This window comes from Symphalangus syndactylus, chromosome 21, assembly GCF_028878055.3.
Source record: "Symphalangus syndactylus isolate Jambi chromosome 21, NHGRI_mSymSyn1-v2.1_pri, whole genome shotgun sequence".
NCBI lineage: Eukaryota > Metazoa > Chordata > Mammalia > Primates > Hylobatidae > Symphalangus > Symphalangus syndactylus.
In genome coordinates this window covers 31,636,779-31,651,195 of record NC_072443.2, presented here as the reverse complement: position 1 = coordinate 31,651,195, position 14,417 = coordinate 31,636,779, and the positions used below count along the sequence as shown (strand labels likewise).

At 37.5% G+C, this 14,417-nt stretch overlaps 1 protein-coding gene across 15 annotated transcripts in view; it reads right to left on the bottom strand.

Annotated features, from left to right (window-relative positions):
- The window catches only part of BBX (BBX high mobility group box domain containing), a 298,279-nt gene that overhangs the window by 32,691 nt on the left and 251,171 nt on the right, over positions 1–14,417 (bottom strand). For 14 of the 15 annotated variants that reach the window (XR_010118628.1, XM_063630605.1, XM_063630602.1 and 11 more), the window contains 3 exons: positions 5,192–6,197; positions 3,972–4,110; positions 395–543 (listed from right to left, as the gene is read on the bottom strand). Coding sequence is in view for 14 of the 15 variants with exons in the window: in XM_063630605.1 (XP_063486675.1) it covers positions 395–543; positions 3,972–4,110; positions 5,192–6,197 (1,294 nt within the window). In the remaining variant the exon portion in view is untranslated. The remainder of the gene's footprint in view (positions 1–394; positions 544–3,971; positions 4,111–5,191; positions 6,198–14,417) is intronic. The other variant, XM_063630608.1, reaches the window with a different exon arrangement.

The following is a 14,417-nucleotide window of genomic DNA, read 5'->3' as shown; positions in this document are numbered from 1 at the left end:
TGAAAAGAATGATTTACAGTCCCAGAGTTCAACCTGTTGCGGACACAGGGTACAGAAGAACTGGACTCAACCAGCAGTTTCTGTTCAAGAAAAGGTTAACATTCCAAATTAGAATTCTGGAGAGCAGGAGGTTGAGGACCAGTGTAACATTTTTGCAAAAGCTTAGCTACACCATTACAGGCAAATATACAGACTGAGATGCCAATGGACAGAGGCTACAGAAAATAAGGAAGAAAAAAAGGGACTAGGATAACCTTGGAAAGCAACCTGAGATTTTAACTCCCTACTGCCTCAATTCCAAATCCAATTACATGTCTAAAGGGAGCTAAAAGCTTAGCTGAAGGGTCAGTTGAGATTCTGACCACATGGCAGGAAGGTACAGGTCACACCTAACCTTTGCTGGTTTTAGTCGATTCCGAGGACACATTTCCAGTCTTCTTCTTTTTTCTTGGGACAGGTACACATTTCCGGTCAAATGTAACAGGACTATATTGAGGGAGGCTGTTGAATTTTTTTTCAAATTCTTCATCCAGCTTTGCGGTGCTATTAAAAGCGGAGAGGGGAATCAATCAGCACACGACCGAATATGACATAGAAAACGACATGAAATGTATTTTAAGATATTCTATTTGAAAACAGGGTCTCTGGGAATCAGGGCATGTAAGTAAATTCTGTGCAAGGAAAAAAACACCTTTTCTGAAATGCTTGAGATTTACCAACACAGTTTTCTTAGTAAACTCGTATGACAGGTTATGTTATTACCTTAGAAAAGTAGAAACATCATTTATAATATTAGAATATTTCTGAAGGGGGGAATTTGGCATTCTCTCCACTGGCATGGGAGTTTTTCATAAAGTTCAGTACAAAGCATACTCTATTCGTATATTTTCTCATTTTACAGATTCATATACATGTATATATGGCAAGCTTATTGGTAATAATGATATATTGGTAGTTTCGTAAGATTAGTTTCTTTAAAAAATGTACTGACTACTGTTTGGTTAAAACATACACAAACAAAAAGCATTAATACTAGGAAAACATTCTGGAAAGTTGACTACAATAAAGACAAAATATTCAATGAGCAAAGTAAAGCCAGTTTTCAATGAATGCAATGGCACAGAGGCAACATGCTTTAACTTAAATCATCAATGACTTCAGAAATGCCACCAGCAAAGTTGGGCAATCTCTGGGCTGATGCTGTCTCTAGGGTCCCACAGCCATGGCAACATGCCTGCTGGATCCCAGGCTGGCTTCTGGCTTTCATTAGGTGAGATTTATTAAACTAACATGCAACCTAGACAGATGGAAGAGGCTGTAGGAGAACTGCTGTGCCTGGTAGAGGGAAAATGGAAGGTGTATTGGGAAGAGGAGAGCAATTTTAGTACCAGCTTATAAGAAGCAAATGTGTTAGGCTGCTAGCTAAGGGGTGTCCTAAAAATGTTTTTAACTACAACTATTTTGGAGGAATATACAAGAGTTGAGAAGCAGAGATAAGAGGGTCAGATGACCAACTGAATGGTCAACAGGAAATGGCAATTACGGAAGCACCCCTTTACTGGAGGGGGGATATACTCCAAGTCCCCTATTAGATGCCTGAAACCGCTGACGGTACTGAACCTTACATATGCTATGTTTTTTCTATACATGCATATTGTACAGTGAAATATGATAGACAAAGGTATGATTTATACAGTGGGTGGAATGAAGTGGGATGGCATGAGATTTCATCATGCTACTCATTGTGGTGCACAATTTAAAACTCATGAGTTATTTCCGGAATTTTCTATTTAGTATTTTCAGATCCAAAACCGCAGAAAGCAAAAATATGGCTAAGGGGGAACTACTGTACTAAGTTCTATCAAAGCAATAGAGGGTAACGGGTGGAGGTGATGTTTTTCCATTAATAACATCACCATTTCTCATTTAGTTAAAAAATGTTTATTCTGATGGAAAATCAGATACAACTGGATACTAATTATATACTATCAGAAAGCTGTCTATAAGTTGTGAATTTTTCAAATACTCTGAATACCCAAAAGAAAACTGAAAATGTGAGACGTAACTCATAAGGTCTCTTGAGACTTTTCTTAAAAAGAGAACAATAATAATCATTTATGTTTTTCTTACAGAAGTCTATAAAATTAGATCTGTCAATACTGAGAGAATTTTTCTTGGCTACAGTTAACAGGTAGCACATTTTCTGAGATAAAAAAAGGTTTAAAATGCTCATCTACAAATCTCAGAGCAGACTGACAGGAAATGGCATTTCTCCCTGCTTAAGTATTATACTGGCGTGTTCTAAACAAGGCAAACCCAAATACTTGAATCCTGACAGGCCAATATTTAAAGGGAGAAAGGAGGAAAAGGCACTGAAGTTTACTGTTAATTTAAAGCTATAAAAAAACATCTCCCAGTTATACACATGTGCCTTCCTCAGAAATGATTAAAAAAAAAAAAACACATACAATCCACATACCAATCTCTGTTCAGGAACAGATTTTCAAGATTGTTTCATTTATCTTGTTCCTCAAAGAAAATTGATGAAAATCTCTCTTACAGCTTCAGCAGTTTCTAATAGAAGCATCAGAGAAATGCTTCTGTTGGGGAGCCTCAATGCTTGCTTTATTCCCCTAGGACCTCACACTGCCTACATAACACCTGCTCCTCTCTCAGTGAGCAGACCCACAAGGCAGTGGCAGTAATTCTAGACTACAGAGAGCACTGGTCTAGATGCTTGCGGGTCATTTTAAAATGATATTCTGCATTTAAACTATAATTTGACACTGAAATAAGAGGATTTTCATGTCATTACTTAAGCAAAATGTAAGCAAAACTAATTTGAAGTACTTTGGATTTTTAAAAATATTAGAAAGGAAATACATAAAATTATAAGCAAAATTAATTTGAAGTACTTTGGATCTTTAAAAATATTAGAAATGAAATACATAAAATTATAAATATATCATTTCAATAAAAATAATCTTAAAGAGCCAGCACTATGGGAAATAATTTCTACCTCGCTACTTTGTGATGACCTAGAGCCTTCGAATTAGCCAGACTTAAAGCACTGTGACATCTAAGGAAAAATATATTATTCCGCAAACAGATATGCAAATATTATGAATAAACCAAATACAATACACCCAATGCATACAATTTGCATAGCTTTAAACACACTTTTGAAAAAATATGGTGAATATAACAACGTACTTATTTCTATTCAAAGTATTCTTTTCAAATTGAGCCGACAAGAAATCTCAAGAATTTTCAAAATAGTCTAACTGAATATGCAGATACTTTCCTCACCAATATAAAGTATTGGATCTCCTAACTAACAGAATACTTTATATTAAGATGGTTATTAACAGTCTTTGGCATAATGTTAAATATAAAATAATTCTTAGTGATTTTATCTTGATGCATGCCATTGCTTAATACTGCATTTCAATATATAATTAATATATCGAATGTTCTCTACAGCAGAATATTTGACCTAATATTTTTATCTTAGAGCAACAGAAGACAGCTTGAACAAAATAAAGTTGGTGATAGAAGCATAATTTCATTTACCTTACATTTTTCAGCTGTCATTTTATAAACAATAAATACATATAGTATGTAAAATGGGCAAAATGTAAACATGCTAATACTGTCCATTCTAAGCTTTGGATGGAAAAATGCATCCCAGTTGAAGGGATGTTGATTCAAACTCAGGTCCAAGTCTAAAGTCTATATATTTTCACTATTATCAAAATGTGAATGTTATTGTCATTCACATGACCATGATAACAGCAGGAATGATGTGATGCACTTGATTTGTGTTCACTAGGGTGCCTACTAAGATTGTAGGCAGTGCTGAGCAAGTAGTCAAAGAACAAGCATGCGTAGTTAGTGATCTGTTTACCTCGAAAATCCCACCCACACTTGAGGCTTGTGGAGTACAGGTGACTGTGCTCACAGGCACTTACCCAAGGAGACAGTCTTCTTTTGGCTTTGTCTTCTTGAACTTCTTGCTCCCACTGGTCCCACTCTGACTAAATGTCCAGCTTTCTTCATTCCAACACCCTTCATGATCAGAGGAGTTTCCTTTTCCTGAGCTTCGTTTTCCTAAGAAAATTCAAGAGAAAGGATGTGTTTGGTATATGGGTGGGCGAGGGGAGATGATGTTAGTTGCTTCACGAGCAACCTCTTGACTGCTTGCATATCATTTGCATGAAGCTAACTGTAGCTATTTCAGAGTTCTCAGAGTGATTCATGCTGGACCATCTTTAATAATGGAACATGCAGAAAAGTGACTTAGAGCTTCTGGGATTAATTGTCATGTAATTCAACAGGTATCATATGACTCAAAGAGACAGACTAACTGCTGCTAGCTTTTCCATTCGAAAACCAGCCAAGGTATGGGAGTCCTTTGCTGGTGGGCACTATTCAGTCTAATTTCTCTAAAACTCATTGAGCTGACATCCCTGGGGATGAAATAGGCTCAAGTATCTTCATTTGGGGCTTGTTAGACCTAGGACTCACACATGTCTTGTTGGAATATAGCTTGGCAAAAGGCAGTCCTCCAGGCAGATGCTATATTTTAAAACAGAGAATTCATATAAAACATTCAATGGAATAAAGGTAAACAGGTTAACTATTTTCTGGATATTATAATGTTTTAAAGAGTTCTTCGGTTCAAGTGATCCATCCGCCTTGGCCTCCCAAAGTGCTGGGACTACAGGTGTAAGCCACTGTGCCTGGCCCACTTCAGTTACAGCTTTGATTACCTAATGAAGAGAGAAAGGCATTTGCTTCTGGAGCCTACAGGTGAAGATTCTGACAAACATATGTGCTTGATTCAGGAAATTCCACCAGTTTTCAAAACCAAACCTAAAGCTCTGAATATTTAACAATAATCTTTCAAAACAAAGAGCCAGCCCATACCACTGGGGGAAAGAAGAGATTAAAATTACTTTAAATACATCCTGAGAACTACCTACAAAATGAATACACTTCCCTTAATGGTGCTAGAAAACATGTAAGTAAAATAACAAATAATTATGATCTATAAAGCATAAAGAAATATACAAATGTAAGGTATTATTTTCATATCATATTGTTCTTTATGGCAGTTGTTTTCAATAGGTCTAAAGGTGAAATTCTGTTTGGTTTTTGAATTCTTTTCAGGTTTGTAGAAGTTACTTACCTCTGTCAACATTAGCTCGCAGAGAGGTGAGCATGCCCTCAGACACCAGGGTTTTATAAAGAGCACCTTTGCAAGACCTCTCGGATTTCCTGGAACCACAAGTTTCTATTTTTCTGTGACAGTCACTGTCCTCAGGCTTGGCCTGTCCTGATAGGCTGGGTGGTAGTGCATCTTCCATAGGGGTCAATGGTTCTGCTTTTATACCCTCTGGCGCCTCACCAGAAATGTTCTTGCTAGCAGAAATACTAATGAAATCTGGAGGTCTTGACTCTTTGGTGGTGTCTGAGGATTTCTCCTTTGACATTTTCTTCTCTCTTGATTTCACTTTTTTCTTTGGTGGCTTGGCATCCAAAATGCTTCCCTTGCCACTTGAGGATGTGCGGACCTTCTTGCGAGGGGTATCTCCAAGTTTCTCTATGCCCCAGTCTCCTTTTGCGACGGCTTCAATGGTATATATGACGCTCTCAATGTCAGATTCCGAAGACTGCCTCTTTTTGCAAGTCTTCTTGGGTGTGGACTTATCATTTCCATGTCGATCCATTTTGCTTTTCTTCTTTTTCTTTTTTAGCTTTTCTGGCTTGTTTAATGTTGCAGGATCCTCAATGATCATAATTCCATGTGGATGGCACATATGATCCTTTCTACTGGGAACATCACTAATTATTATCTTGCTACTGGCAGAATAAGAAAAATCAGGAAAATGACATTTTTGATCTTCTTCTAACTCTTCCTTTCTAATTTCTTTGGGATCTTCCATTTTTATAGCCATTATGTCATCTATTTGCAATGCCTCAAAATTTCTCAATTCCTTAGAATCTCTTACATTTTCCTTAGCCAATTTTTCAAATTCTGCTTCCTTCTGTAACCTGGTTTCATCTGTTTTCTCCATTTTAATTTCCTTTTCTTCCTTTCCCTTCTCTAATTCTTTAATTCTTCCACCATCAGATTCTTTTGCTTTTATTAGCTTTGATTCTTCCATTTTCATCCCTTCTGATGCCAGGCACATCTAAACAATTAAAACAAAATGGGAGAGCACCCAAAAATATCCTTATTATTCCACCTTCAAAATTAAAGTTTTCAATTATATCTGTTTTAGAAACAATCAAAACACACTTTAAACTTTACAACAATCAGCCCACTTCTGCCAAACTAACTGAAATGAATCAAATTGATAGAAGGCTGTGGGCACTGTTATATAGTCATTTAACTCTCGTCAAACGTATCTCTGAATTGTCATTTTCTAGCTTCAACAGAAGCTTTTCCTATGAAAACAAGACCTGGAAGAAGGAGGAAGAGATTCAAGGTTCAAAGACCCAAGTCTGATTCTTAGTTTTGCTACTTATTAACTTTGTGACCCAGAATGAATCACTTACCCCCTCACTCCTCTGTGGCTTTTGTAAAAGGAAAACGATCCTAGAGCCTATCTCAGAGGATTCTGTGTGGTCTAAGTGAAACGATGTACTTAACTGTAGTACAGGCTGAATATCCCTTATCCGAAACGCTTGAAAACGAAAGTGTTTCAAATTTTGGATTTTTTTTTTTATTTTGGAATGTTTGCATTATATACTTACTGGTTGAGAATTCTTAAACCAAAAATCAGAAATCCGAAACACTCCAATGAGCATTTCCTTTGAGCGTCTTGTTGGTACACAAAAAGGTTTGGATTTGGCAGTATTTTGGAGTTTGGATTTTCAGATTAGGAATGCTCAACATGTATTTAATCATCCCCAAACTCTGTTCAGATATTTGCCTTTTTTTTTCCCAAGGGAAATGAGGAAAACAGAAATAATTTCTACCTGCCCACTTGAAATTAGAAATGATACGACAATTTGCTAAACAATTACAGAAGGTTTTGATTAATGAACAAAACATTATAGGTCCACAAATGCTGATAGACAACTCTAAAGTCATAAAAGCTCTGAGAACAAACTTGTTTTTGTTTTCTTAACTCATCTGCTGGCAAATTTGGTCTGATGTGAACTCAGCTGGCTGCAAATTCTGACCTGAACCAACCTGAAACTGTACAGTCTTAAAAAGTTTATTTCACTTACTGTGACCATTCATACTTTTTGTTATTGGAATAGTGGTGCATTCAAATATGCACTGGGGAAGTTACTTAGTGTAATATGTATCTACTGCATAATTTTCCTAAAATCTGAAAGATTCTGAACACCAAAACACATCTGGCCCCAATTTGGTTAAGTTTTTAGATTTCTCATCAAAACTCCCCAAATTTCACGTACAGAACATTCAAGGGGAAAGTTGCCATTTTCCTCTCTGGCTCCCAGATACCTTGAAACTTTAATATAGAGCTATTTTTTAAAAGCGGAAATTTAAGCTTATTGTAAAACCTGTTTTCAGTGCCTGCATTTTCATTTATACACATTTAACTGCAAGGCTCCCAAAATGCCAGCCCCCATGGAGGACACTAATGATACAAAAATCAATAAGGTCAGGTCTGTCTGCCTTTGAGGAACTTATAAAGAGATTGATGACACCGATTTGGTCAAGGGCAGCAAGGAAGTCTTTATTTTATTTTATCTACTTTGTTTTAGCAACTTAGAAGGGAAAGAGTATTGGGGGTTGCTGAGTCAATGCAAAATCAAGCACACGAGTAGGAAACTGATCTGTTTTTAAAAACCATCATTTTATTAAATGGCAAGTTGTCAGAGATCATTACCATCTGTAAAATTCATTTTTAGGTGGATAATACATTGAATTAAATACCAGATGCTTTTTTACCTCACTTTTCTCTTAGTATTTTCAATGCATCACCAATCTTCCTGTGAGAATTATGTTATGATTAGTAAGTCTGGGAAGAAATTAAAGAAAGGGTGGGGAGAAGCAGACACTGCAATTTAAAAAAGTGAACATGACAAGAGCACACAGCCCTTCGGATCATTCACAGGGAAGACATGAAATATTAAGGATTCACAACAGAGCTGTCTTTTTCAGGGACTCAGGTAAGCTAACCTTTAGACCTCGGCAAGTGGCTATGAAGACTATGAACTTCTCTTTATTAAACATAACCAGAAATAAGCTCAAAGCAAAATGTTATCTTAATTCTGAATCACTGAAACCTTTAATATTCCCTGCATGTTTTACTCTTATGGGAGAATGTGCTGTTTTTATATCAATTTTGAAATAATTTTTATTTTCCTTTCTCAACTACTATAGCCCTTCATGAATAACTATCCCCTGTGGGGGGGAGAGAAATTATACTACTTCTGGAAAAAAGGCTAGAAAGGCATTCTCAAGGTAAATTTTATGTTTTTTCAACCACTGTCACTCTGGTGGCTTTTAATAGGTCACTTCAGGAACCTTTACCTTACAGGTGCTAGTTTTTAGTGGTATGCTGACAGTTTGCATTTGCACAGGTTCATCTTAGCAAACTTAATAATATTTTGCAAACCCTATTCTAGGCTTCAATACATTTCAAAATGATTCTCTCATCACTCCTGATAGGATTCTACAGCTAGGAATGAAATGGAACAAACACAGACATCCACTCTGGGGACATATTCTGGGAAATAGCACAGTATTTCTTGTGTAGGTAATCACACCGAACACTAGTCATGCTTTACTTCCTCATTTCAGGCTCTTAAAAATTTTTTCACAAACAGAGTATGTTAATCCTAAATTACAGGAAAAACAATTATATTGCTGGAAGTGAAACTATACATGTAAATCAAATAACTCTGAATTAAAACTACAAATTGCAAATCTACTCATTAACCGAAAACCCAATCAGACTCTCAGAGTTGGGCGTCACTCTAGAGGTTTTCTTCTTTAACCTACCCAATGCAGGAATTCATTTTACTACAGTACTCCTGAGAGTCAGTTAACCAACTTTTGCACAAAGACAGTGAGCATATCACTCTATCAGACAACAGGTCTGCTTGAATTTTTAAAATATTGAGCAAAAATCAATCAGCCTCAGTTCTTTTCCCTGAAGCCACACGAATTCACTCTTGCTCATATGACAGATATGATACTTGAAGACAGACTTTATGTTCCCGTAAGTCTCTTCCCATCTCCCTTAACAGCTCATCACATGTAAAGGCTTCCACACTTCAAAAGTTGGGTCCCTCTTACCTAGATGCAGTAGGTGTCCTGAAATGAGATGGGTTTTATTGAAAGGGGCTGGGCTCATGATCAAGTATCCTAGTTTGCTTAAAGCCACACAGTAAGCTATGTAAGACTTGAACCCCTATGAGGAAACAGAGGCTAAGAAATGGGGTAACAATACATCCTACATTGGGCTGTTGTGAGGCAAAAGTGAAGAAATGTATATGTAAACACAACTTGTAAATGATACAAAGCTTTACAAAGCTTGGGGAAAATGGATACTTCAAAATTTTTTCTATCTATCAGATATCTATCTATCTATCTATCTATCTATCTATCTATCTATCTATGTATCTATCTATCTATGTATCTATTTATCTATGAATGACAGGGTCGTGCTCTATTATGTAGCCTGGAGTGCAGTGGCATGATCATACCTCATGGCAGCCTCGACCTCCAGGGTTCAAGTGATCCTCACATTTCAGCCTCCCGAGTAGCTAGGACTACAGGTTCATGCCACTATGCCCGGCTCCACCCCCCCAGCCCCCTGTAGAGAATAGGCATCTTGCTAGGTTGCCTAGGATGCTCTCCAACTCCTGGCCTCAAGCGATCCTCCTGCCTCAGCCTCCTAAAATGCTAGAAGTACAGGCATGTGCCACTGCATCTGGCTGGCTATTTCAATTTAACAATATCTTTCTAAGATTATGTTCCTAGCCTATACTAGATGAGAAGGAGTAACTATTTGTCAGTTGATAGGAACGCTCTTTTAATGGGACCCAGAGATTAATTTTTTTTAATAGGTCACATTTCTGGCTTGTATTGGGTTTATGGTCATGTAAAATCCTGGATTTCTATACCCATATAATACGCTGGTAAACTTGATCTCTCCTATCCTGTATTTTTATAATTTATGTTTTGCAATTAGATGCAAGACTTTCCATTTTTTCTTATTAAGTTTATCTCTTCAAAATGTGAATTATCTTCCATCTTTGTATTATACATACATTAAATAAAGCTGCTTTTCATGTCTTTGTCCAAATCTTTGGTAATAATGTTGAGCAAAACATGGCCAAGGACAGGGCCTTCTGCCAAACTTCTAGAGCCCTTTCGTGAAGATGATTTGAACATTAATAAACTTCAGCAGCCTAAGAATATTTTTTCTAATCCACTCAAAATTCCTCCCATTTTGTTCACAAAACATTGTAACATTATCTGTCAAAAGTCTTGCTAAAATCTGGATACAGCATGCCAACAGCATTCTCTTACTCAATTTTACGACCAACCGTAACTATACCAAATAGAAAATGAGGTTGGCTTTTGTACCAGTCAGGGTCTAATTAGGGAAACGGAAGCACCTAAAGCATAACTAGCAGCGGGAGTTTAAGGCGGGGAAGAATAGGTTAGTTACACAGGCCATGAAGAACTGAGACACCCAAGCAGGAGGCGGTGACGCAACACGGGGGTTAGCAACAGCAGAAAGCCACAGAAGAAACAAATGCAGAAAGAGTGACACTGAAGCCCATGGGACAGGTCCCCAGTGGAAGATGGAAGCATGGGGCACTTATCTGGAGAGCACTGGAACATGGAAGAGAAGCTGCCTTTGCCTTACCCTGATGCCTCTTTACCAGTTCCCTCTTGACCCTAACCTGGCCTCTCCCTTTCTCCCATCTCCCAGTCTCCTGCCAGTGTCTCCCATTAGTAGAACCTACGTGGAAGCAGGGGACATAGGAGCCAAGGAAAGGCAGTCAGCAGTCACATGGGGCAGAAGGCAGTGGGCAAGGCAAAGGGACTCTGGGATGGCACATTTGACAATGACCCTTTTCAGACAGACTTTGATAATTCTGTTTTCTTCTTCTTTTCTGTGGATTCAAACATGATTAGAATGATTTTCCAATTAAAATAATTTTCAAAGGTTTCTAGGAATTAATAGTCTGTATTTTAGAATCAGGCTTATTCTTTTTAAAAATTAAAGTGAACTTTTCCCCTTTTTGTTCCTATTGAGCTCTCCTATTTCACACAACTTGTCAAAGATGATCAAAAGTGAGATTGAAACCCAATTTGCAAGGTCTTGTGGTATCTATCCTACAATGTTTTTTCTGTTGTCGGAAATCTGAATTAATATACTAAGACCATGTGTATTGTATTCTAGCTTTTCTCCTTTTTTAAATTGGATATATATCCATGGAAGAGAAGCTGCCTTTGCCTTACCCTGATGCCTCTTTACCGGTTCCCTGTTGACCCTGGCCTCTCCCTTCCTCCCATCTCCCAGTCTCCTGCCAGTGTCTCCCATTAGTAAAACCTACGTGGAAGCACAGGGCATAGGAGCCAAGGAAAGGAAATACATATGTATTTTATACTTTAAGTTATGGGATACATATGCAGAATGTGCAGAGTTGTTACACAGGTATACACATACCATGGTGGTTTGCTGCAACATAAACCTATCATCTACATTAGGTGTTTGTCCTAATACTCTCCCTTCCCTACCTCCCTATCCTGCGACAGATCCCAGTGTGTGATATTCCCCTCCCTGTGTCCATGTGTTCTCATTGTTCAATTCCCACTAACAAGTGAGAACATGCAGTGTTTGGTTTTCTGTTCCTGTGTTAGTTTGCTGAGAATGATGGTTTCCAGCTTCATCCATGTCCCTGCAAAGGACATGAACGCATCCTTTTTTATGGCTGCATAGTATTCCATGGTGTATATGTGCCACATTTTCTTTATCCAGTCTATCTTTGATGGGCAATTGGGTTGGTTCCAAGTCTTTGCTATTGTAAACAGTGCTGCAATAAACATACATGTGCATGTGTCTTTATAGCAGAATGATTTATAATCCTTTGGGTATATGCCCAGTAATGGGATTGCTGGGTCAAATGGTATTTCTGGTTCTAGATCCTTGAGGAATCATATTTTAGCTTTTTCTAACTTTGATTTAATATACACGTATCTTTTTTTTTTACCTATACTTTTTGGTTTGATCATAATTTTCCTTGCCCCCACCCACCAAATGGTGACAAAAGCAATAATTACATAGTTTGCCTTCTCTTGTTTCTTGTTGGCTTTACCTTCTCTAATCCAAACAAAGCCAATTTCTTTATGTAGCTCTGAACAGTTAAAAATAGTCTTAAGATTTGTTTGTTTTTGCCCAAGCCCTACCTCATACTGGATTTTAGAGTAATTTTTTCTTACTAGTCAATACCATACTTTTGTATTTTTGTATTTGTCCTTGGTTGTCATGCAAGATTTATATTCTTTTACAAACGAATTCATTAGAGTTTATGCATAATCACAATTTGAAAAAATCTTCCTCATTCTTTTACTGAGATCGTATGTGTATATGTGTGTGGAGAGACAGACAGACATTCTCATTGACCTTGGTCCTTTTTCCATTTTAGTGCTTATTTGCATGTTCTGTCTCTTAATTTTTCTAAACTCACTTTTCCTTATGTCAAAAGTATACGTTTGACTTTTTAAAGCATTTTCCTTCTAAAGCATTCTCCTTTTAAGCATCTTCTTCTAAGCACTTTAGCTTCTTGTCTATTAATATGAAAATCATTACAAGTAAATTCCAGTTTCTTGTCTATTACTATGAAAATCATTACAAATAAATTCCTTAATTTTTATTTTTGATATTTGTTCCACTGCATATTAGGCATTTCCACAAGATACAAACAAAACCTGGGAACAGCTATGAATGTAGTAACATTTATAAGATGCATCACTCTTGGATGTAAGCAAATCCTTGGCCTCTCCCGTCCTCCCATTCCCCAGTCTCCAGCCAGTGCTGCCTACTGGAGGAACCCAGGTGGAAGCAGGGGACACAGGAGCTGAGGAAAGGCAGTCGGCAGCCATCGGTGGTCACTGTTTTGTGTAGTCAGAAAGGTCTGACAGTGATGTACTGGAAGGCAGTTTCAAAAGGCAGGGATGGGCCACGCAAGGTTAGCTCACACCTATAATCCCAACGCTTTGGGAGACTGAGGCAAGAGGATCGCTTGAGGACAGGAGTTTCAGACCAGTGTGGGCAACACAGTAAGACCCTGTCTCAAGAAAAAAGAAAACACACACACACACACACACACACACCCAAACCCCCACAAAAAGCAGGGATGCTGGAGCCAGAGCCAGACTGTCTAGGACTATAGACAGGCTCTGCTACTGATTAGCTATTTTCCCTAAAATTTTCTGTGCCTCAGTTTCTCAATCTATAAAATGTGTATGTTAAAATTACTGCCTTGGGAAAACCGTGAGGTTCAATGAGTGGCACATGTAACAGTACTTAAAATAGTGCCTAGTACAGAGCTAAAATAATGTAACAACCATCCCTCTGGGGCCTTATGCCATATGGAATAAATACTAGCTTACCAGTAATACTCATATTAGTATCATTAATAGCATGACATGTCTTTGGTACACTGCTTTGCTCTAAGTGTTCACTTTAGGGTTGAATGATTCTATCATTGGGGGAAAAATATTCACCAAAATGAGATTCAGGAAGATCTCAAATCAGTTGTCTTTCAAGAAACAACTCTAAGAAACATGTAAGAAAGCTCAGTTCTACTTTGGGGTACAAGTAGATCCACTTACATCTACTTTTGGATGAACTCATCAACACTGTAGTGGGACTTACAAATGTATGCATGGATGTGCACACAGACAAACACAGAGAAGACATAAAGGAACATAAATCAATGTGAACTCAAGTGAATAAGGCTGCATTGTGGGAAACAGAATTAATGGCTGTTATTAATTTACTCAAGCTGCCCTTAATAGAGGGTGAGTTATTAATCAGGCTTTCAAACAGTACATGCCTCAGTAAATGACAATTTATTCTTCTAATATTATTTTAAATTGGACAATAACGTTTTTAAAAAGTAAGAATGAAAAATCATCTGGACACTTTCCAGAGATGGAATTCCCGTGACTGCATTCAAAGAAGTTAAAATGTTAATGTTTTAAATCAAATGATGGGCATAAATATTTGATATCTATCGTCTATTCCCTCAGGTACTACTTTATTTTTTTATAACTGTAACTCAGTGGGCATGAAATGTATTCTGTTCACCTTTGTATTCTCCTCCAAGAATACCCTGGTACCCTGCTTTCAAAAAGAAGGCATTCAACAGATAATTGTGTTTAACAGGATGGTTCATTAGTTCTG